The sequence below is a fragment of the Loxodonta africana genome, chromosome 6 (assembly GCF_030014295.1).
Source record: "Loxodonta africana isolate mLoxAfr1 chromosome 6, mLoxAfr1.hap2, whole genome shotgun sequence".
Taxonomy (NCBI): Eukaryota; Metazoa; Chordata; class Mammalia; order Proboscidea; family Elephantidae; genus Loxodonta; species Loxodonta africana.
In genome coordinates this window covers 22,174,388-22,198,634 of record NC_087347.1, presented here as the reverse complement: position 1 = coordinate 22,198,634, position 24,247 = coordinate 22,174,388, and the positions used below count along the sequence as shown (strand labels likewise).

General features: G+C 41.0%; 1 protein-coding gene across 1 annotated transcript in view; it reads right to left on the bottom strand.

The window, feature by feature from the left end:
* Positions 1 to 8,980: 8,980 nt before the first annotated feature.
* Positions 8,981 to 24,247, bottom strand: part of SERPINE2 (serpin family E member 2) — an 81,823-nt gene continuing 66,556 nt past the window's right edge. The window contains exons 5-9 of the mRNA XM_010601649.3: positions 21,421 to 21,619; positions 19,270 to 19,370; positions 16,854 to 16,940; positions 14,314 to 14,397; positions 8,981 to 12,061 (exon numbers count right to left, since the gene is read on the bottom strand). Coding sequence (XP_010599951.1) covers positions 12,024 to 12,061; positions 14,314 to 14,397; positions 16,854 to 16,940; positions 19,270 to 19,370; positions 21,421 to 21,619 — 509 coding nt within the window. The 3' untranslated portion in view covers positions 8,981 to 12,023. The remainder of the gene's footprint in view (positions 12,062 to 14,313; positions 14,398 to 16,853; positions 16,941 to 19,269; positions 19,371 to 21,420; positions 21,620 to 24,247) is intronic.

The window sequence follows — 24,247 nt, the reverse complement described above, 5'->3', positions numbered from 1 at the left end:
CGCTTGTTTGTCGTGCTTAAGGAGCAGACTATGATATTGCGTTAAGTGCTAGCTCCAAGTGGTACGAGTACTTCAAACCTTTTTTCGCTGCATAATATGAAAATGAGTGGTGAATCTGCGACTTGATGTGATGGCAGCAGAGTAATTTGTTGAAGCCTTAGATAAACTAATTGTAGAGGGAGGTTATTTGCCCCAGCAGATTTTTAATATGGATGAAACCTCCGTATTCTGGAAGCAAATGCCTGAAGTGACTTCCATCCATAATACAGTGTTCCCACAACGTTATGTGATTGATGCTGGAGGAGAAGAAAGACTAGAGGAGAGTTTCTGAGAAGCAAAACACAGTAAGTACTGTCTAACCACTTACCCAGCATATGTAGAATGTCAGAGTCTAGCTAGGGTAATTTTCTATTTTAATTTTTTAGGTGAACATTATTTTAAAAGGTCTTGAGAATTGAATTGCAAACTCAGCCTTCCTTCTCCCCTCTCCCTGCCCCATAAATAGTGCTAATAATATGATTCCAGACTTCCGTCAGGCAGTTTGCAGGACCTTCACTTACAGGGCTGGAGAGGAACTGTCCTTACCTGTAGGTTTTCAAGTTTCTGAATCTCAAATTCTTTTGGATTTGCATGTGGAACAGATTTTTTCCAGTGAAAAGATCTGTATCCCTTATAAAGACTGGGATTTCACATTTCTAGGTCTTCTTTTAAGTTAAATTGTTAAATCATGCTTTTAAAAAGCACCCAATACAATATGATGGATTGAAATGTGGACAACGCAATTCATGGATTTTTGCAGTTCCGTATGAAATAGCTTGAAACTTGGAATCATCCTGTGGGTTAACTCTTTTAACTTGCCCTATGAGAATAAATACTACCCAAGTTTGATAAAATCCGCTTGACAGCAGCGGGTTTGGTTAAGTTTGATGTGTGGGCGAGAAGAACGTGGTACCAGGATGTTGACAAATGGGGCATGTAACCGAGAAGATTCAGTGGCCATTGGGAGGACTGGCTTTTTGACTAATGCCTAGTCCCTATTAATAAGAAAGCCATTATGACTATAAAGTTTTTGGGCTATAAAAGCACTGATGCTTGAACTTGGGTTGGCACCAGAGAAAGATAACAACATCATTTCCTTTGAAATTCTGACTCCCTTTTCCATTTTCCCTACTGTCCAGTCCCAAGCCCAAACAAAGTATAATTGCACGAAAAAAAATTCCTTAGCCCAAAAATGTAAGGTTAACACCTGTAGACTCAATTACAGGCCTGTTTGTTTATACTGTTTATTTTTTTGTTCCTGAGAATATACTATGTTTTTACTATATGCATATATAAAATAGGGAATAACCCATTGCAGTCACATTGATTCCGACTCACAGTGACCTTATAGGACAGAGTAGAATTGCCCCATAGGGTTTCCAAGGAGCGGCTGGTGGATTAGAACTGCTGACCTTTTGGTTAGCAGCCACATACTTAACCACTGTGCCACCGGGGCCTCAACAAAATAGGGAATAGTATTCTGGAAATGCTTTATTGGTCATGAGAATGCAAACTATTACTTGAAATTATAACTTATGGTAAGAATGGAATAGGGGCTGTTTTTATTTTATCATTGTATTGATTCTGGCCACAAGATGGTGCTCTAATCATATTTCACAGTTAAGTATGCAAAATGCCATCATGGGGAATGCTGTCTTCTACAGACACAGGAAAGACAGTATATGTACATGGCAGAAGATTACAGTGAAACATCTTAAAGGCCTCTTATACTCTAATGTTCTATGAATATATCTGCAGAAGCTACCGCACCCTCTTCTCCCCTCACATCAGGATTTTGTCAGTAAGTTAAGATTTTGATGTATGAACAGTTTGCTTTTGAAGCCAAGGAGTGGAAGTCTGAGCTCTTTTATATCCACTGGAAAGAGGAGAAAGGGCAGGGTTGCCACAGATAAGATTTTTAAAAGACACAGTTCCCCCCCACTCTCCCACCCTCTCTGACTGTTCCTTTCTTCCTTCTTTCTGATGAGAGAAAACACACTGCAGAGAAGAGGGACTCCTAGTGTCCATCTTTACACTTCCTAAAACAGATGTGGACATTCTTATCAGGGGAGCCAGCTTACAACATTGCCCAGCATGGGGGGTAGGTGCCCACTGCAGCATGGCCAGTCCACTGGTTTATTACCCTCAGCTGACCTTGTGTTCTCCAAAGCCAAGTGTGTAAAGACCCTCTACCATTGTTCCCCTAGGACCTAGAGCTGTGATTCTTAAATTTGTTTGGGTACCAGAGCTCTTGAAAACTGCGGTTCTCAGTGATTGTTAATAATCTCATCCTTCAAACTAAGGACAGTTTTTTCAAGAAAAAACTCATGCAGTCAACAATCACAACTATAAGCATACATGCTCCTGAAAAGAGCTAGCTGCCCAGGCATTGGCAGTGTGTGTCTTCCACAAATACTTGCTTGTTCTCTTTCATTTATCTGGCTGCTTATGAGTGCTCACCAACTGAAGACTAATGGTTAGAGAGACATTTCTGGGAGAAGAACAATTGAAAACATCAACTTACTCCTGCATTGAGGAAGAACACCATTACTTGATTATTTGCAGGATACCTTTTTAACTAGAACTCTTAAGCATTGAAATTGCAAAATGTTATATTCTGATTCTCTTTTTGCAGGAGATGAGTAATAAGGTAATTAATAGTAAGGAGGAAGGGTCTTCCTGACTTTCTGATAACACCTCTTGGGCTGGATTCACATGTGTGTGTATACATATATACACACACACACACGTATGTATATGTATACGTGTGTATGTATATGTATGTATATGTATGTAAGTATGTATACGTGTGTGTGTATATGTATATATATATCTCCCAAGGAAATGGAAATAGCTCATGCAATTGTGGAGGCCAGCAAGTTCCAAATCCATGGGTCAAGTGGCAGGCTGGGCTTTCTCTTGACTCATGTGGTTGCAGGGGCTGACGAACCCCATATCTACAGGTCACGCAGCAGGCTGCTGGCTGACAGGGTTGTGGAAGCTGGTGAATCCAAAATCTGCAGGTCAGAGAGTAGGCTGAAGGCTTCTCACATCCCAAGAACCAGAAGGCAGAGGATGACGAGACGAATGCAGGATAGGAAAGAGAGTGAGTTTGGCCAGAACATCCGTATATATGTTGGATGCCGGCCATACCCCCAGGGAAACCCCTTCAGCTGGTTGGCTGCTCACATCAGATCACAAAATAGAAGATGATGTCTGCCAAACCACTGAGAATTGTGGCCTAGCCAGGTTGACACGTAACACTAACCATCACAACCTCCTCTACGTAAAATGACATCAGCATCTATACACCAAGATGATGTATCAGTAGGAGTCAGGAAACACTTACCAGTTATGCAGTTGATATGACAAATATAGCCAAAATCAGGCAACCATCATCAGATTAACTAGCTTGACAATGATGTCCATGGCGCTCCTGACTACCTGCCACTAGGACTCAGTTATTGGTCCTGATTGTCTTCTCTAGGAAGGACAAGCACAAAGGCCAGCTGACCTTGTCTTTACCTTAAGTAGTTGGGATTATAAACTTCAGATGAAGGCGGTATAGTACTTGGAAATTAAAAAATTCGCTACCATTTTTCTATCTAATATTTAATACTTTAACCTGTAAAGACTAGCAATGTACATGGGTATTTAGACAATGAGGTAGCAAACTTCTCATTTAACATTCCACTCCCATCAAGTCAATTCCAGCTCATAGTGACCCTGTAAGACAGCAGAACTGCCCAATAGGGTTTCCAAAGCTGTAAAGCTTTACAGAAACAGACTGCCACATTTTTATCCTGCGGAGCAGCTGGTGGGTTTGAACTGTTGACCTTTCGGTTAGCAGCTGAGTGCTTAACCAGTGTGCTAGTAGGGCTTCTTTTAAATAACATATACCTCCCTCTTTTGTCAAGATTTGGGAGGGGGTAGCCAAAGGAACCATTTGAGGGATCTTCAAAGAAATAGGACATTATAGCCAGTGGATCCTCTACTCTTTGTCCTCCTAAATTGAACTCTGAGTAGGCAAAGGACACAGTGTCTTCCAGTATTCTCCAGAGGTCATGGACATAGAAGTCATCCACCAACCTACCCAATCCTCACCCTTCTTCCAGTGGTCACCACTAATTGGTCCTAACAAGTGAGCATTTGCTAGTCTGCTGGCTCCAAGCAAACCTCCTTCAATTTCTTAGACCCCTTTTTGTAGAGCTCACATGTCTTTCAATTTTTTTAGGAAAACATAGAGTTAACTGGTACAAAAGCCATTCCCTTGTGTCTTTTTTTTTAAAGTTTTCTTATGATTTGGATTTTTTTCAGGTCATTTGTTGTATCTCCTTTTTTTAGTACAAAGACTGAAAGTCCAATAAGACATCTGGCTTTTAATGAATTTGAGTCAATGCCTATCTCTTGTGTTTTCCATTATGTCTCAGGCAGAACAGAAAGTACCAATCTCATTGAGTTTCAAAAGAGTGACTTTACTGGTTGTTGTCTGTTTTTTCTTAGATCTAACATTTTGTTACTTTAGGAAAATTGCATCCTGTCTTCTATTTGAACTGAGTGTGACGTCTAACTATACAATCCATTGTTTGCTCAAACAAGTCTACATAGTAAAAATGGGCTTCCACAAGTCTGTAATTTTTGTGCCAGTCTATGTATCTTAAATTTATTCTAGTTACCCTCAAAGTTTTTATAAATTTGGCCTTTTTGATGAAAGACAAAGTCCACTGACTCATTGACCCAAATGTATCAAAAAGTAAAAGTTGAATGATAGAAAAGATATTTTTTTGAGAGTAACTTTCTGAGACCAGAGATTATGACCTGGATCCAAAAGTCAGTCATGGTCAGAATCTGGGTGCTGACTGGTGAGGGAGGGGTAAAGATGAGCAAGTCGGAAGGGTCAAGTGAATTTATAATGTTTTGAGACCTTGGTATTACTTTCCCAGGAGATTGTTCCAAGTTCTGAGCATCATAAATTTGAAACTTTGCTATCTACCAAGAGGCATTCCCAAAATGGGACCAGATACTTCAAAATGTAAAGTGGGAGGCAAAGCCAAGATGGCGAAATAGACATTTCCATCAAACCCTCTTTACAACAAAGACCCGAAAAAACAAGTGAAACAAGTATATTTGTGGCAAGCTGGGAGCCCTGAGCATCAAAGGCAACCTTAGACAACAAACTGAGGGACGGGGGAGGAAGAGACCATTCAGAAGTGGAGAAGAGTTACCGGACGTGAATCGTGGGGAACCCTCAGGCACCATTCCCGGAGCGGTGGCCGTGGGCTGGTACTAGCGTTCGGCAGCAGTTTCCTCAGGGAGAAGCAGCCAGCCACACAGCCCAAGCATGCCTCCAGAACCTGAGTAGAACGGCGCTCCCAGCAAAAGCTAAGTACTTGCGTATATTTTACCACGCCCCTCCCCCACCCCCAAGCCGGCTTCAGCAGCTGAATCCCTGGGCCTGAGATAGACCCTGGTGAGCACCTAGAGCCATCCTCCTGGCCTTGGAGAAGGAAAAAATTTGCAACTGGGGGGAAAAGATAATTTGCTAGCTCCATTAACCAGGGGAGCTCAGGACAGAAGCGGCTCTTGTCCAGGCATAAACCGTCCTTGGACCTTGAGCACCTTTTCTTTCTGCGTGGACCTATTTCGGGAGAATAGGCCCTTGTTGGCAAACTCCAACCACTTCAGCTGTGCGGTGGAGAGGTGGGTGTTTGATGTTTGACATTGCTTTGCCTATTAAATAAGATCCTCACCTACCCACAACAGGGACCTAAGGACTGGTAGCTCCACTCAGGTTACCAAGCCACCTGCAACAGGGGTCCAAAGATAACTGGTACCTCCCAGTCCTTACAACCAAAAACTTTGGGTGCCCATGGTCCCTCTGCAGAACCCACCCACCAGCACACTCTAGGGAACAGAGACGCGTTTTCCTCAGAGACATTTGGGGGGTCCATTCTCAGCCCCCTGCCTTGTTCAGAGTGTGACCCCCTGCTGCAATCAGATACTGGTATATACACCAATCACCGCTGCCCCTCTAAGACTGTAGGACAGAGCCTGTACTACACACTTGATATCAGCTACCTGGAAACCTGAGCTGAATTCATACAAGAAAACTGAATGGACTCCTAGACTGATATACCTGATAACAGCTCTAGCCAGCTGGGGACAGGACACCAGAGCTCCAAAGGTGAAAATAATCAAGCTAGCTCACTCAAGCAACCCATAGGGGTATACCAAAACAAAACAAAGCAAGCAGCTACAACACAGTAAGCAAGCATAAACTAATACAATAACTTATAGATGGCTTGGAGACAACCGTCAATATCAAGTCACATAAAGAAACAGACCATGACCACCTCAACAGGCTCTCAAAACAAAGAATCCAGGGATCTTCTAGATGAAAGTGCATTCCTGGAATTACCAGATGCAGAATACAAAAGTTTAATATACAGAGCCTTTCAAGACATCAGAAATGCAGAACAAGCCAAGGAACACACAGATAAAGCAATTGAAGAAATCAGAAAGATTCAGGAACATAATGAAAAGTTTAATAAGCTGGAAAAATCCATAGACAGACAGCAATCAGAAATTCAGAAGATTAACAAATTACAGAACTAGGTAACTCAATACAAAGTCATAGGAGCAGAATTGAGTAAGTAGAAGCTAGAATTTCTGAACTCGAAGATAAATCACTTGGCACTAATATATTTGAAGAAAAATCAGATAAAAGGATTAAAAAAAATGAAGAAACCTTAAGAATCATGTGGGACTCTACCAAGAGATATAACTTATGAGTGATTGGAGTACCTGAACAGAGAGGGATAACAGAAAGTAGAGAAAATTGTTGAAGATTTGTTGGCAGAAAACTTCCCTGATATTGTGAAAAATAAGAAGATATCTATCCAAGATGCTCATCGAACTCCACATAAGGTAGATCTTAAAAGAAAGTCAACAAGACATATTATAATCAAGCTTGCCAAAACCAAAGATAAAGAGAGAATTATAAGAGCAGCGAGGGATAAACAAAAAGTCACCTACAAAGGAGAGCCAATAAGAATAAGCTTGGACTACTCGGCACAAACCATGCAGGCAAGAAGGCAATGGGATGACATATTTAAAAAACTGAAGGAAAAAAATTGCCTGCCAGGAATTATATACCCATCAAAACTGTCTCTTAAATATGAAGGTAAAATTAAGACATTTCCAGATAAACACAAGTTGAGGGAATTTGCAAAAACCAAACCAAAACTGCAAGAAATACTAAAGGGAGTTCTTTGGTTAGAAAATCAATAATATCAGGTATCAACCCAAGACTAGAACACTGGGCAGAGCAACCAGAAGTCAACCCAGACAGGGAAATAAAAAAAAAAAAAAAGCTCAACACAGGGTAACAGTGATGTTGTTATATAAAAGAAGACAATATTAAAATAATAAAGAGGGACTAATAAAGAGGGACTAAGAAATGTAATCATACACCTTCCATATGGAGAGGAAGATACGGCGATACAAAGAAATAAAAGTTTTAAATTTAGAAAAATGGGAATAAATAATAAGCTAACCATAAAGGAGATAAACTATCCTACTCATCAAAATAAAATACAAGGGAAAAATACAGACTCAGCAGAAACAAAATCAACAACAACAAATATGAGGAAAGGACAACATATAAAGAAAATCTACTCAGCACATAAAATCAAGTGGGAAAAAGAAACTGTCAATACACAAAAAAAGAGATCAAAATGATACCACTAAATTCATACCTATCCATAATTACCCTGAATGTAAATGGACTAAGTGCACCAATAAAGAGACAGAGAGTGGCAGAATGTATTAAAAAACAAGATCCGTGTATATGCTGCGTACAAGAGACACACCTTAGACTCAGAGACACAAACTAAAACTCAAAGGATGGAAAAAAATATATCAAGCAAACAACAATCAAAACAGAGCAGGAATGGCAATATTAATTTCTGAAAAAATAGACTTTAAAGTTAAATCCATCAGAAAGGATAAGGAAGGACACTATATAATGATTAAAGGGACAATACACCAAGAAGATATAACCATATTAAATATTTATGCACCCAATGACAGGGCAGCAAGATATATAAAAGAAACTCTAGCAGGATTGAAAAGTGAGATAGACAGCTAGCTCCACAATAATAGTAGGAGACTGCAACACACCACTTTCGGTGAAGGACAGGACATCCAGAAAGAAGCTCAATAAAGACACGGAAGATCTAAATGCCACAATCAACCAACTTGACCTTGTAGACATATACAGAACACTCCACCCAACAGCAACCAACTATACTTTCTTTTCTAGTGCACATGGAACATTCTCTAGGATAGACCACATATTAGGTCATAAAGCAAGCCTTAGCAGAATCCAAAACACTGAAATATTACAAAGCATCTTCTCCGAGCATAACACCATAAAAGTGGAAATTAATAATAGGAAAAGCAGGGAAAAGAAATCAAACACTTGGAAACTGAACAATACCCTGCTCGACAAAGACTGGATTATAGAAGACATTAAGGATGGAATAAAGAAATTCAGAGAATCCAATGAGAATGAAAACACTTCCTACCAGAACTTTTGGGACACAGCAAAAGCGGTGCTCAGAGGCCAATGTATATCAATAAATGCACACATCCAAAATGTGATGTGTCTGATAAAATGTGACCAACGTATACTCATGGGGAGCAGCCCATCTGTATCTGTAAAACTGGCGTGGTGTCAGAGGTCCTCTAACTTTGTGATGGAGGATTATCAAGATCAGCAGCAGCCCCAAGCTGATTCCTGTGAGGTGGAGGTCAGGCACACCTCCAGTCTCCAAGCTTTTTACCAATTCTGACACCACCTGTTGCTCTCGCAGTACTCTCTACTTCTCTGCTGGGTTTGGTAATTCATTGTAATGACCACACAGAACTCAGACCGTACTCACAGTTATGGGGTTTATTAGGGAAGTAACAGGTTACAATTCAGATCAGAATCAGGTTGGAAGTAACAGGAACGACTCAGGATGCAGTTCTTTGATCAGAACAGGTTCTTCTCAGCCATACCTCTCTCAGCCCTCAGCCCTCAACCCATGCTCTGGGCCTGGCCTCTGCTCTGCTCAGGCAAGTGTTACAAAGCTCCTTAGCTCCGCTGGTAAGTGCCCAGAGACACCCTACTTTACCAGGAATCCTCCTGCCTGAAGGCACTTGGCTCTCTTGCTCTGTAGGTCAGTGAGCATAGCCTCCTGGTCCCGTACTGCTGCCGTCTCATGCCGTCTTCAGTGTTACAGTTCTGTTTCCTGGGTCCAGGAAGTTCTCAGTGTAAGGACCCTGGGTCTAAGGGATGTATCCTGCTCCTGGCTTTTTCTTGATAGTAGTGAGGTCCCCCTCCAACCTCTGGGATTGGCTCCCTTTAAGCCTAGGGGAATGGCAAAACTGACCAATCCCCGACAAGGATTCCATGCAGCTTATTTACATGATCCCACCCCTGCAAGCATTCCATGTACCTTGTTTGCAATAGCAAAACTATCCAACCCCCTTGGTGGTCCACAAGCACCTTATTTGCCTAGTCCCACCCAATCATTTTGTGAGGGTTACAAGTGCATGGCTAGAAGGGCCATACAGAAGTAATTCACTGCACCGCAGTATGATACAAAAAGGATATTCCATTAGGCAATATTAGAAAGGCAAACTCTTGGTCCTTTCTGGAGTGAGCCCTGGGATCTAGCCTTGGCTCTGCAGACATTTTTACATTTTCTCTCTTGGACTCATACTCCTGTCTTACTTCCATATATTATAAATACACTTGTAACAGTGAGAAACCTTGCTGTGCTAGTATTGTCTCTCTCCTTCCCAAGACTAAATTCCTTAAGGAAATGACGTATTTATCTCTCCATCCCTACAAGCGCCCCAGAATTTGGTACCCAGTAGGTACCTCAATGAATGAAGTGAGTGTATAATTCTGGGATTCCTACAAACACTATTTCTATTTTAAACTCTTCAAAAATAATATCTGAATGGGATCAGAAAACTAGAGAACCCAGTAGAAGAGGCTGTTAGAGATATTAGCAATTATTAACATGTTTACTAGAAAGTGGCCTGAGGTAGCTCTTCAAAATAGGGAAAACAGTTCCCTTTTCTCCCTTCTCTTTTAATTAGCCAAAGCATACATACTTACTAGCAATAGAGCTCATTCCACTTAACAGATCAGAATTATAAAAGGCAAATTGGCGGATGCTTTTTTTCCTGCAATTTGTGGATATGAGAGTTTAATTCATAAAAGTATAGGTATAAAATTTTCTAACATGATTTTGCTTCAAAAGCTGGTCTTTTCTACAGCCACCAGTGTTTTCAGCTAAGTGATTTCAAAAACATAAAATGCATAAATTATGAGAACAGTATAGGCTCTGACTGGTCAAACGACATGGTTATCAAGACATAGAGGTATTATGCTTCCAATCTTCTGAATCATGTTTCTCATACTTGGAGACCTCATTTTCCTTCTTGATGAATGAATATGAGGTTTTAATGTATAGTTAAAGAGTGATCAGTAGAGCCCATGTGTTAAAAAAAAAAGAAAAAAAAATGTTTTCAGGTTTTTACAAGAAGTATTTTAAACTATTCTGATTTAAATAAGCAGAACCCCTGGTGGCGTAGCAGTTAAGTGCTAACCAAGAGGCTGGCAGTTCGAATCCACAAGGGCTCCTTGGAAACTTTACGGGGCAGTTCTACTCTGTCCTATAGGGTCACTATGAGTAGCAACCGACTCAACAGCAGTGGGCTTTTTTTTTTTTTTGGATTCAAACCTTTATAAAATGAGTGAAAAGATCAGGCAAATCAAGTGTGGCTGTGCCAGATATGTGACAGTTGCTTCTGAGTTCAACTTGGAATATGATTCTTCTTCCACAAAACAAAAAAATTTCGTCATTTCAAAAAACAAATACTCCAGCTTATCACCTAAAAGAAAAACCATTCACTTACAAAATCCCTACCTTGTGCTGAGAATATTCAGGCATTGCTTGAGATGTGAAATGCAGCTGAGATTAGAACTGGGATTACCAGAATAGTTATTCTTTTGACATGATCTCTAAACTGAGAAGCGGTGAAGCAGAAAACAATGTTTGATTGTCAGGTTCAGAGGAAAAAGGAAAAGCCCAGAGGCTTGGCCTTTTTATTGTTTGCTTAAATGCAAAGATATTATTAGAAGAGGTCAAAAGGTTTTAAAAAAGCTGTTTCTTTTGTTGTATTTTCCAATAATGGAGAAGCAGCATTTTTTTTAACTGCTCACAAACGCTTTATTTTTTACTTTGTACAAAATACAAAAATGCAAATCTGAAGAGTGCAGACCAATGGTGACAGGCACACTGCACAACAGCAACCTTGTCTAGTAAGACATTAGTTTTTTAAAACTTTTAGTGAATATACTCATACATAAAACAACGACGACAACAAAAACACACACGGAGGTGAGACTTAGCTATTTCTACCCTGAAAATAATGCTTACCATCATGACTTTGGATGGAGGAAAAAAATTAAAAAGGCAAATAATATATTTTTTCATAAAAAGTCAATGCTACCATAAAAATGTCTTTTTTTTTTTTTTTTCCCTGTCACACTGATTAAATATCTTCTGAAAAGCCACACATAAAAACAAAACAAAACAAAAATCCTGGACAGGACAGTAAATGCTCAAGAGGGTTGTTAACCTATGTAACCATTCAGTAGTTTAAAGAATCTTTCAGACAGTTTTGAAGCCTTTCTATTCATTTCTAAGTACAGTGTTCCAGCCATCCTGTCCTTCTTTCCCTCTAAAACACATCCCAGAACAGAAGTGTTTGTGTCACCCAGTCTCTGTTGCTAAGAACTAGTTTTGGAAAACGGAAGCAACGTACAAAAATATTTAACAGAACTATGAAAAAGATGTAGGAAAGGAGTCTTGTTCACAGCAAAGTAGTCTTTGCTTTGTATGGTTTCTTCTGTATACTCTTCAGGGTTTGTTTATCTGCCCCATGAATAAGATAGCACCTATGGAATTAAAAAGAAACAATGCATAAATATAAAAGCATAATCCTTAAAATAAGATGAAAGGTATTATAATTAAGGGGAGGTGCCCGAGCCATGTTTAGCCTAATGCTCTCTAGCAGTGCTGTCTTAACAGAACTTTCTGTGTTGTCCAATTGGGCAGCCACTAAGTCACATGTGAAAAGGAGCCCTGGTGGCGCAGCGGTTAAAGCACTTGGCTGCTAACTGAAAAGTCAGCGGTTTGAACCCCCCAGCCACTCCAAGGGACAAAGATGTGGCAGTCTGCTTTCGTAAAGATTTCAACCTTGGAAACCCTACGGGGCAGTTCTACTCGTCCTATAGGGTCTCTATGAGTTGGAATTGACTTGATGGCAATGGGTTTGATTTTGGTTGTTTTTAGTCTCATGTCAAGGGGCCCTAGTGGCACAATAGTTAAGCACTTGGCTACAAAATGAAAGGTTGGTGGGTCAAGCCTACCCAAATGCAGCCCAGGAGAAAGACCTGGTGATCTGCTTCCGTAATGATTACAGCCTAGAAAACCCTACGGGCCAGTTCTACTCTGTCACATGGGGTCGCTATGAGTTGAAAAGAACTAGATGATACTCAACAAGAAAGTCAAGTGTGACTACTGAGTTCCTGAAATGTGGCTAGTATGACTGAGAAACTGAATTTTTAATTATATTTTGTTTTAATTAAAATTGAAAGTTAAACAACCACATGTAACTAGAGGCTTCTGTGTTGAACTTTTCAGCTCTGGAGCACACCATTTAATTATGAAATTAAAGGCACAATGAGATAAAAGTATAAGGAGCTATTTTATATTAAAAAAAACAGTGAATGCTAAAATGCATTTTGTATCAACATGAAGTTAACCTCTCTACTAAAAAAAAAAAAAAAACTAGAATGGTCTTATTTATTGTTTATTATAACAGGAGGTAAGAACTATTGAAATCCTCGTTTTAAAAATGATGCTGAGGGACAGCCAGGTTCGAACCCATGACTCATAGAGCCCAGATCTACTAAATGAACAATTTCCAGGTCAAAACGATAGAGTGGGGCTAACGAAAGCTGAAGACATGTAGCTTCTTGCAGAGTTTAACCACTGCATTTATAAAAATATGGAAAAGACAGTGCCCCAAAGTGTTGCTGTCACTCTACGTATGTTAACAACAACAAAGCCCAAAACCTAAAATCCTAGTTTAAAAGATTACAGGACAGTCTATAAACAAAGCCTTGATTTTCTTTTCTCTTCAAGATGAGTGGTTATCAAAAATATCCCCTGAATTCTTCTTAAAATCCAACAATAGTTTAGCTTAACTTGTAAAAAATGTCTGCCTTGAGCATTAAGCTTTCTTTTTTTTTTTTATTGTGCTTTCAGTGAAAGTTTACAGTTCAAGTTAGTTTCTCATACAAAAATTTATACATACATTGTTATGTGACCCTAGTTGTTCTCCCTATAATGTGACAGCACACTCCTCCTTTCCACCCTGTATTTCCTGTGTCCATTCAACCAGCTCCTGTCCCTCTCTGCCCTCTTGTCCTCACCTCCAGACAGGAGCTGCCCATTTAGTCTCATATATCTACTTGAGCTAAGAAACACACTCTTCACAAGTATTTTATGTCTTACAGTCCAGTCTAATCTTCGAAGAGTTGGCTTCAGAAAAAGTGGTTTTAGTTTTGGGCTAACAGGGAGTCTGGGGGCCATGTCTTCTGGGGGTCCCTCCAGTTACAGTAAGACCATTAAGTCTGGTGTTTTTACTGGAATTTGAGTTCTGCACACCACTTTTCTCCTGCTCTGTCAAGAACTCTGTTGTGTTCCCTGTCAGGGCAGTCATTTATGATAGCCGGGCACCATCTACTTCTTCTGGTCTCAGGCTGATGGAGGCATTAAGCTCTTTTAAGAATTATCTATATGGGATCAAAGTGACAACAGCAACTTGACAGATAGGAACCTTAGGGGCCAATGAGTTTATGTTAATGAAAGAGGAATAGCTCAGAAAAGGAGGGTGAAAGTGCACAACTCAAAGAATGTAATCAATGTCACTGAATTGTATATGGAGAAACTGTTAAATTGGCTTATGTTTTGCTGTGTATATTCTCAACAATGACAACAAAGAAGGGTGGTTATATTATTCAGTTGCAATTGTGGACATAGGGAAATGGATTAAGACCAATGCTATTGGGTCGAACTCTGATTGCCATATACTTTTCTGGATGCTAACAATTAGTAAAGATGGAAGAGGAGAATCACTTACCTGTAGGATTATGTCGGATGATAAATAGAAAAGGCCTATCTACTATAAACCAAGGTGGCGACGATCTTGCGATCAGAATGGCAGCTATGGGAAGAAAGGAAAGTGCATTACACACGTGGTATGATCCAGCATGCAGCCCACTAGATGGATCCTCAGATGCAGAGGTTTGAGGACACGATGAGTCCCTGCCCCACAGGTAAGCCATGTTACAACAGGCTCAGTGGTCACCACCACAGGCCAGGCCCTTTTCGTTTATTGCCTCATTTATCCTACACAAGCAGTATCTTCACTAATAGAGGTATCTACCCTTCGTAAGATTTTTATGAGGATTAAATGTCATAAACCATGTCAAGACTTTTAGAACAGTGTTCGCCACATAATAAACACCCAATGCATATTCACCACCATTATTAGCTATTTTTTATTCACACCATTTGCCTGGCTGTTAAAGGCGCCTGGCCTTTTTAGCCTATCCAAAGTCTTCCTGTATATTAAGTCCCAGCTCAATTTGCAACTTATCTGTGCCTTCTACTATGGCTATCCCAGGAGCTCATCGAGAGCTTTTTTTGCAGCGGCAATGGATATTATTCATCTGGGACTTAGTTCCTTATACACTTGTTCAACTCATCAGGTGTAGATATCTGACCCCAAAAGAAAGCTTCTCCAGGTTCCTGGGTTTCAGATACGCCTACTCTGCCGTGCTTACTTGATGGTGACTTCCATTTAATAAGCCTGTGATAGTGACAGTCCTTGGGTGGTACAGTTAACGTGCTCAGCTGCTAACTAAAAGGTTTGTGGGTTGAGCCCACCCAGAGGTGCCTTGGAAGAAAGGCTGGTGATCTACTTCTGAAAAATCAGCCATTGGAAACCCTATGGAGCATAGTTCTACCTGACACACCAGGTGACTGTGAGTTATAGGTGACTCGCTGGCAAGTGGAAAAGAAGGGAAGGTCTTGCAGGAGGGTAGTTACACGGTTTGACCAACCTTGCATAACTACTGTATGCCTGCTGAAATAGCCCCCAGAAAGTATTGATGACTTGGTCTTGATGTTACAAAGGAAACACATGCAGCTAGCTATGCAAGGTAAGCCATTCAACCCAGGGTTATTAAGAACAAATCAATAGTGAGCAAGGCTGGCCTTATGGGCATGTGACCTGGACACTGGCACAGGGCCCCATACTGATAGGGGCCACCCACATGGTTTAGTGCTCTGCTATTGCTATCTTCAAATTCTTACTAAGTTAAACAAGGAATTCTGCATTTTTCTTTGCACTGGGCCCTGCATATTACATAGCCGGTCCGAAGAGTCACACTAGTTGGCAAAATTGGTTGCTAACTTTAGGCAAAATTTATGATGTTGCTTATATTCGCCTAGAAAAGTAAGAAGGCATCTTAAATATCCAAGCCCTGTTGTTCTGTGTCTTTGTTTTAGATGCTGTTTTAAAGGAATAGAAAATAAATGTGTATTCAAGAGAGGTAATGAAGTGTCTACTGTGAGTATAAATGGAACCTTTTTAGGATCAGAAATATTCAGCCTAGCTGCAAGCGTAGCTAAGAGAGACATTTTATGAGCTCACAGGGTTTAGTCAAATCTATTCATTCCCATCTCATATGGATAACGGGGCGGGGGGGATGGAGGGGGCCAGAGAAAAACAACAGAAGATTGTTCTGTTATCTTTTTTCATTAAGGAAAATGCAGCTATGGCTGTCCTAATTATCTAGGAAGGCAGCTAGCAGTCCTGCTGCAATTCAACACACGCTTGCTGACGCTTCACTTTGCCCCATAGAAACCTGACTGGCTATTAGCCTTCAAGTACTTGCTATTATTTTCTGCTTCAATCTGAAGGTTGGTCTTTCCTACCAATAAGAAGGCAAGGTGTGCTTTATCCTCCTAGAGCAGGGGTGAGCAAACCACTGTTCTTGCGCCAAACCCACAGGACCAAATGCTGTTTTTGTAAATAAAGTTTTATTGGAACGCAGCCACACTCATTCATCTCTATTGTCAATGGCTGCTTTCACACTACCACGGCAGAGTTGAGAAGTTGTGACAGAGACCCTATGGCCTGCAAAGCCGAAATGATGTACTTATTACCTGGCTCTTTAGAGAAAAAGTTTGCTGACTCCTGTCCTAAAGGAAGTGCTTTTCCTTAATGAAACAATCTGAGCTCCAGTGGGGCAGGTCCTGATCTGCCTATACTCACCACTGTGGCCCAAGGGGCAACTCACAGTGCCTGTCGGAAACAGAGCTCACTACCTATCTCCCTGGGTGCCACAGATGGTTCAGTGCCTGACTTTCAGCTGAAAGGCTGGCTGTTTGAACCCACCCAGGGGTGCTTCGGAAGACCGTCCTGGCAATCTGCTTCTGAAAAGTCACAGCCCTGAAGACCCTACGGAGCAGTTCTGCTCTGCCCACGTCGGGTCTCCATGAGTTGCGACTGACTTGACGGCAAGTGACAACATCCGCGTATTTGCCAGCCCGACAGAGGAGCGCCTGCTTACCCACCCTGGAGCCCCTCCTGCCACAGGGCCCTGTACTTACTTGTTGCTGCTGAAGCTTTGGTTCCGTCTTCACTGACTTCAATTTTTGCCTTTTGTAAAATGTGAGAAACATGAAGGCTTTCTGACCCTGTTTCCAGAAAATAAATTAAAAATAGTACTTGAAATGTAAGCCATCCCTTTGGTTGGGAGAGTAACCTCAAAGCCATCCAAATTCCAATTCTTAGAAGGCATCTGGAGTGACCTCTTTCTATCCCGGTGAGTGAAGGCTGCAGGGCGATCGTCACCTGTGGTTAATTTCCGTCTCTGCTAAGTGAACTGTGATACTTCAGCGGAGGGATTCGCAGGCCTGAACTATTTTCAGTGCCTCTATCAATTCAACTGATCACTAAGAATTTTATTAAAAAAGTGAAAACAGTGGAACTTTATTTAAAGAGGAAGCTCAGTCATCCAGAAGAAGTGAGCCAGCAATACTGTTTTTTCAATTACTGAATGTCAGAGCCCCCAGAAAATATCGCAGATAGCATTTATAGATGGGGAAAACTGAGGCCCAGAGTGATAAGAAATTTGCTCAAAAATCACACAGCCAGATAGTAGCAGAGTCAGTACTGGCTTTTCACACCAGAAGCTGCTCCTCTCAGGGGCGTATTAGAGAGAGAATAGCATTGAGTATGAGAAATGTCTAGACTCTTGTGGAGGACCAGACTCAAGGGCAGCTGTGTTCTAGGAACCTTCTAGTGAACTTAAGTCCCTAATCAGCAAATCCTCACCAAACCAGCAATACCCACCGGGTGGAGCTTCCAAGAAGAATCCAAACTGAAGTTAATGTTAGCCTTGATGGGACGTAGGTTTGGATGCATAGGGGAAAAGGAGCTTTTCGTGTCATCTGGTTTTAAATTGTCCCTAGTGACGCCTAGCTCTAATGTGACTGATTACAGGCTCCAAGTCACTGGGTTTCTCAGTGCTTCACAGGAGAATGTGGGCACTTGGTATTCCCTGTGAATACCACCTATTTAGGCTACAAAGAATAGCCCTAAAGGGGTATTACATATCAAAACAGTGCTTCTCAAGCTTTTTTGGGCTGAGGAATCTTGTTAAAATGAAGATTCTAATTTAGTAGGTCTGGGCCAGACCCAAGCATGAGCATTTCAAACAATCTCCCAGATGATGACAATGCTGCTGGACAGATCATCAGAGTTTGAGTAGCAAGTGCTTTAAGGGTATCAATAATATCCATGGATCTCAGATTCTGCGGAAGAATCCTGATCAAAAGGGGGAAAAAATGGAACAGAATGATACATTCTCAATGGAATCCAGACTCTCTGGAGCCACCGAGGCTGGATGAATAGCTGACTACTGCCCCGAGATAATCTTTAAACCTCAAACCAAAACTTTTCTTGGAAGTTTGCTTTGATCCAAACAACAGTTTAGCCTAATTAGTAAAGTATGTTTGCCTTGAGTATTGAGCTGTCTGAAATATCTATCTATAGAGGATCAAACTGACAACAGCATCTCGAAAGGTTAGATGACAAGCTTAGGGGGCAAAGAATTTATGTTAATGGTGGTGGAATGTGGAAGAGGTTAGAGAACGGTTATACAAATTGAATGTAAACAATGTCACTGAATTGTATATGTAGAATTTGTTGAAACAGTATATCATTTTCTGTGTATATTTTCACAAAAAAATAAAACTACAGACAGAAAAAAAAAAAGGAATATCCATGGAGCTGCAAATTCACCAGAAGAGTTGTACTTGTCCCAAAACACATAGATACAGGTGATCACTAGTAGGCAGGTTGATAATGACTAATTTCTAATCATTCAAGGGAAAAAAATATAAAATGGAGTACAAATAATGTTTAGGTGTGTTCTTTTTTTGCGAGGAGGTTGCTAGGTTCTAAATTTAAAAGATAAGAATGGCTTTTCAAACATAACTCTAGAAAAAGATATGTATATTGGCAAATGAAGGGATACACTGTCAGCTATGTCCTACCTGCTCTGGCAAAGAAGAGTTCTAATCAGACTCATCTGAATTTATATTATTTCAGATTAACTGGCATGGACGTGCCAAAATACGTATCTGGATAGGATACATGATTGATATTACCGTGTAGAAGCAAGCAAGCATCTGAGAGCTCAAAAGTCTTGATTTTTCAAACACAGGGAAGATGTTTTTGTTAGGAAAAAAATAAAATAGCGACCATAGGTGAAATATTTCTTTCACTGAGTATGTCACTTGGGTTTCACATGTAATGAACATGTGAAACGTAAAGATGGATGAGTTATGCTCATTTAAATGATGAAAGATCAATAGCACTGTTTGGCAATATATCAAATTAAACCTTGGATACCTTGAGGACAACACGTTGCTAATTCTAACTTTTTCTCTCTGAACAAATCAGAGGCTTAGTTTCTAACATTTTCTTCAAGTTTAAGGATAAGCTTTAAACTGAACGTACTTGTTATTCTCGAAAAATTTGCCTTTGATGGCTCGAACATCTCGGTAATGCCAAGAACTTTCAGCGACTCCTTCATATCTGTTTGAGCTACAGCTGTGAACCTAGCAAGAAAGCAGAAAATACATAGTATAAATGATGGACAGTGATATCATGAGTGCCGGTGGAAAAATGTTCCCCAAACTGTTTTTTTTTAAAGTATGATCTGAACACCAGTCTAAAGTGCATCTTAAATTTTAATCTCAAGATTGAACTACCACATAAACAGAGAACACCCCATCTCTCAAACACTAGTGGGCAAAATGAACAGTTCCTACTGAGCAAGTGGGAGCATTCTCACAGGCATGTATAACAGGCTCCCTTCCAATGCTTAGGAAGATTTACAAAAGCGCCTTCTCTCACACTAATGTAGAGGTACAGGCAGGGTGTTAACAAGTACCTGGTATTCTGGAATATCTATCATTCTTCCCCATATCCAACCAAAGAGCCATTAACCTTGGCTGCAGTAAGAACCACCATCCTTACTGGAATTGGGTGGTCAAAAGAGGAGATACGTTCCTCCTAGTTCACATTGAGATTCTGAAAGCATTTTATGGTTAAAATGAGGGCAAGCGTCAGGAAGAGGTGAGGTGATTATTATATGTGGGTTTAATATGGTCTTCTTGGGTATTTGTGGGCTGCCTGGCCTGGTGGTGGCCTAACTACAATTGGTCACGTAGTTTAAAACATTTACGTATGTCAGTTATTAAACCTATCAGAAGATGTTTTATCAGATTTTACCTCCTCCTATGGAGGAGCAACAGGGAGGTGAGTAGATTCTCATCACAGATGGGCTATAAGGGCAACTTGCCTGTTCTTCACCAACCAGGGCCTACAATGCACCATGTTGTTCGTTTATATTGAGCATTGCCTACTCGAAGACTTATTTTACAACAGGGAAATTATCTTGGGAGCATTACTAATACTTATCATAAATGTGGGAAACGCTGGTGGCGTAGTGGTTAAGTGCTATGGCTGCTAACCAAAAGGTCAGCAGTTCGAATCCGCCAGGTGCTCCCTGGAAACTCTATGGGGCGGTTCTACTCTGTCCTATAGGGACGCTATGAGTCAGTTGGTTGGTTGGTATTGTAACGCGGAGTCCCTGGGTGGTATAAACAGTTTATGCGCTTGGCTACTAACTGAAAAGTTGGAGGCTTACATCTGCCAAAGGCACCTTGGAAGAAAGGCTTGGCGATCTACTTCTGAAAAATCATAGCCCTAGGGAGCACAGTTCTACACTGTCATACGTGGGGCTGCCGTGAGGTGGAACTGACTGGATGGCAACTCGTTTTTTATTATGAATATACTCTGAATACTTAACTCAGTGACTAGAAGATCAAAAGCTACTAGAACGGAAAGATACCTCCACCAGCACCAAGGCCTGGGCAGTTAAAACACTCTGGATGCTGGGAGAACAGTCATGCTGAAACATTCAGAGAGAGGGGGTAATGTTCATTGCTTCCTTCACTGGTCTGGGCAAACCATCTTCTGACCAGTTAGAAATGTAAGATTCAGACAGAATTTGGAATTACGTTTCGTTTGGCCTCGAATCGTAACAGCTCAAATTCCATTTCTATCATACTTTTAGGGTGTAAAAGAAAAACTGCCCTAGGTATTAATGTAAGAATTCGACCTGGGTGGCTTCAAAGTATTTCCTTATCACCTAACTTTTTGGCCTTAATTTCCAGCAACTTCTAGCTGGAACATAAGAAATGCCTAAAATGAAGTTCCTTATCAAAAACCATGGAGTGCTAATAACTACTACACTTTCACCATTATCATATGATGTTATGCCTGTGTTGGTCAGAGTCCTCTGAACAGAATGGGTTATGTGAAAAGCCCTCGCAGTTAAGTCAGGAGGAACTTGCTGTCTTTTGAATTTCAGAGACCAAGGCTCTTCTTCTCCTTTCCCATTTTAATTATCCTGCCACACAAACGGCACAGGGATTGAAAAAAAGCTTTTACAAAAGCACAGAATCACTGCCATCACGCAACTTCTGCAGAATAAAATGGGCTTCGTGATGGGCTGCATTTTAGCCACATGTTGTTGAGTATTAACACAGTCCACATTAGTTGACTGTCTCATGTTTTCCCCTTTAGGAAAAGGGTACTTACTTGGGCAGGATCACCTGTATCCTCTTGGGCACCATCATGCTCATCCAGCTGTCTATGGTCTTGATGCTGATGTGGGGGATGATGGCCGACACGGGCGTGGCGCTCTCAGTCGGGAGCACAATCAGCATGCTGATGCTGTCTCCGTGGTAGGGCAGCTCGATGAACTTGTACCACAGATCATTGGAGGTGCTTGTGGACCCTAAGGAAATCAGAGGCAGGGTCAGTGTGTCCTTCGTGACTTCCAGAAGTGCATGAGTAGCTACTGGTCACCAGAGAGCTTCATGGGAAAGAGAGTAATTTAGTTCGAGAACTTGCCATAGAAGAACAAAGATAAAGACAATTTTCCTTCCGTGGTGAAGAATTCTATTTCTTCAGTATATATGTATCTTGGAGCCCTGGTGGTGCCGTGGTTAAGAGCTCGGCTGCTAACCAAAAAGGTCGGCAGTTCAAATTCACCAGCCGCTCCTTGGAAACCCTATAGGGCAGTTCTACTCCGTCTTATAGGGTCATTATGAGTCGGAATTGACTACACAGCAATGGGTTTTTTTAGATGTATCTTAACAGTATGCCTTCGGGCATCACTAAAATCAAATAAATTCTGTTGAGTAGAATTTAACTAGTTTATCAGGCTCATATCTTCTCTAAGAATTATTCCTTTGGACGAGGCTTTGTAGGTGTGTACGTGTGCATGCATGCGGGTGTGTGCGATGAAAAGGGAGGGGATAAGAGGCTTATACCATTATTTAGTGCCCACACTGTGCCAGACCCAAACGAACTTCTTCAACACACTTAGAGTCCATAGCAACCCATAAGGTAGGTATAACCAGCCCCATTTTACAGATGGAGAGGCTACAACATATATAAATTAAGTAACTTGCCAGAGGACAAATGGCTAAAAAGTGGCAGAGCCAGGACTTGAACTCAGGTATGTCTAATGTCAAATATTGTCATCTTCTTACTTCACTATCCCAACTCTGTACTCTTTACCCATTCTAGTAACTATAATTAGGACTCTGGATACTCTGTGACACTTCTGTTTACTAATGAAAACCCAAGAATGATTTAAACCAGCATTTCTCCAAACGCTACCTACAGAAATTCAACCTGCAAGATGCTCTATGGACAAGACGGATTTCATGTCTTAGGAGGTTTAGAAAACACTGGATACTCAATTCATCTTGAAGATCTCTAATATATATCAGTACTGTAAAGGTGCTGAGACACTGTAAAGTAAAAAAATACAACGGTTTAACTTGTTGGTTGTGTCAATTCTGATCCATATTGACCCCATGTAGTTATGCCCATGTTTCTCAAACTAATTTGACTTTACAACCCTTTTATTTCATGTAGAAGTCTCTTCAAGGCTGGTATTCAAAATGTTTAACCACTGAGTGGCCTGAGTACTGACCCATTAGGGCAGACGGAAGCTCAGGCTGGAAGGGCTTCATAGAGAAGGCTGGCTCAGGGTCCAGGAGCCCGGAGATGCTACTAACACCCTGAGGAATGAGCTTTCCACAGAGCCTGTGTTAGGAGCCTGTGAACACTTGGCAAAGAGTTACAAAAATTATGAGTGGAAAATCAGCATGATTTATGGTGGATTTTGGAAATATTTTGTTAAATACTTCAAACTTTTTAAAAAGAACTTTCTGACCTTGGTGAAGTTACTTAACATCTTAATGCCTCCCTGTATGTAAAATGGAGATACCAAGGATAGTAAAAGCATGTACCTCACAGAGTTGCTGTATAATTAAATGAGAAAAAATATACACAGTACTTAGAAGAGTGCCTGGCCCATGGTGGATGCCCAATAAAGTTGATCCCCCACTTCCTCTAAATGACCCAGGTGGACAACATGTTTCAGAAAGACAAAGAAAGAGTTTCTTCCGTGAAAGAGTTTCTCTCACGACTGCCACTGGTCTTTTCTTCAGGGGCGACTTTTGCCAACCACTGCGTTTGTAAAAGAGAACCTCAATGAGCTAAGCTCTCCATAGAGTGGGGAGGGAGAGAAAAAGAGCAAGGGACAGAAAAAGACAGAACCTTTTTTGCCTTTGTTACATAACAAATACTTTTAGCTGTAAGATACAACAAAAATAGCGAAGCTGTTAGAATATATGACACTGCAGAATGGAATTACAGATTCTACTAAAGGAAGAAGTATTTGGCAATTCACAGGGTGCACAGCATGTTCTGTTCCCTGCCTCAATGCCTTTGCCTGCAGAGCTGGTCAGTAGCCCCATATGGCCTGCCTCAGCTGGAGATACCCGAGAACTCTCATTTTCCCTGGGTTCTGTCCCGGAGCTACCTAATCTTCAGATAGGATGCTCCATCTTTTCGTTAACCCTATATAATAAAATGGTCTCCGCAGAAACTGAAAAATCAATGGGAAAGTGAGAAAAGAATTGCTTCCTAATGAGCCCTCTGCTCTGTGGGAGGAAGACTGGCGATCTGCTCCTGTAAAGATAACAGCCTAGGAAACCCTACGGGGCAGTTCTACTCATTATGTGTCAGAATCGACTAGATGGCACCCAACAACAACAAGTCCTCAAAGAAAACATTATGTCCCTGGTCTTCCAGAGCTAATTCTTAGAAACTTGGAAATATGGGAAGCACTTAATAAATGATTGCTCCAGGGCATGAAATAAGAACCTGGAGGCATTCAGCCATTTCTAGAAATATTTCCTGTTCTGTTCAGAAGGATCAGGGGTATGAATCATGATCCAGGTGAGTACGAGGAGTAGAGATAGTTTTTACTTGCACCAGTTGATCTGTCCTCATCTAGATACATCACTTGCTGACTAGTGCCATCCTTCTGAAAAAATTCACCACC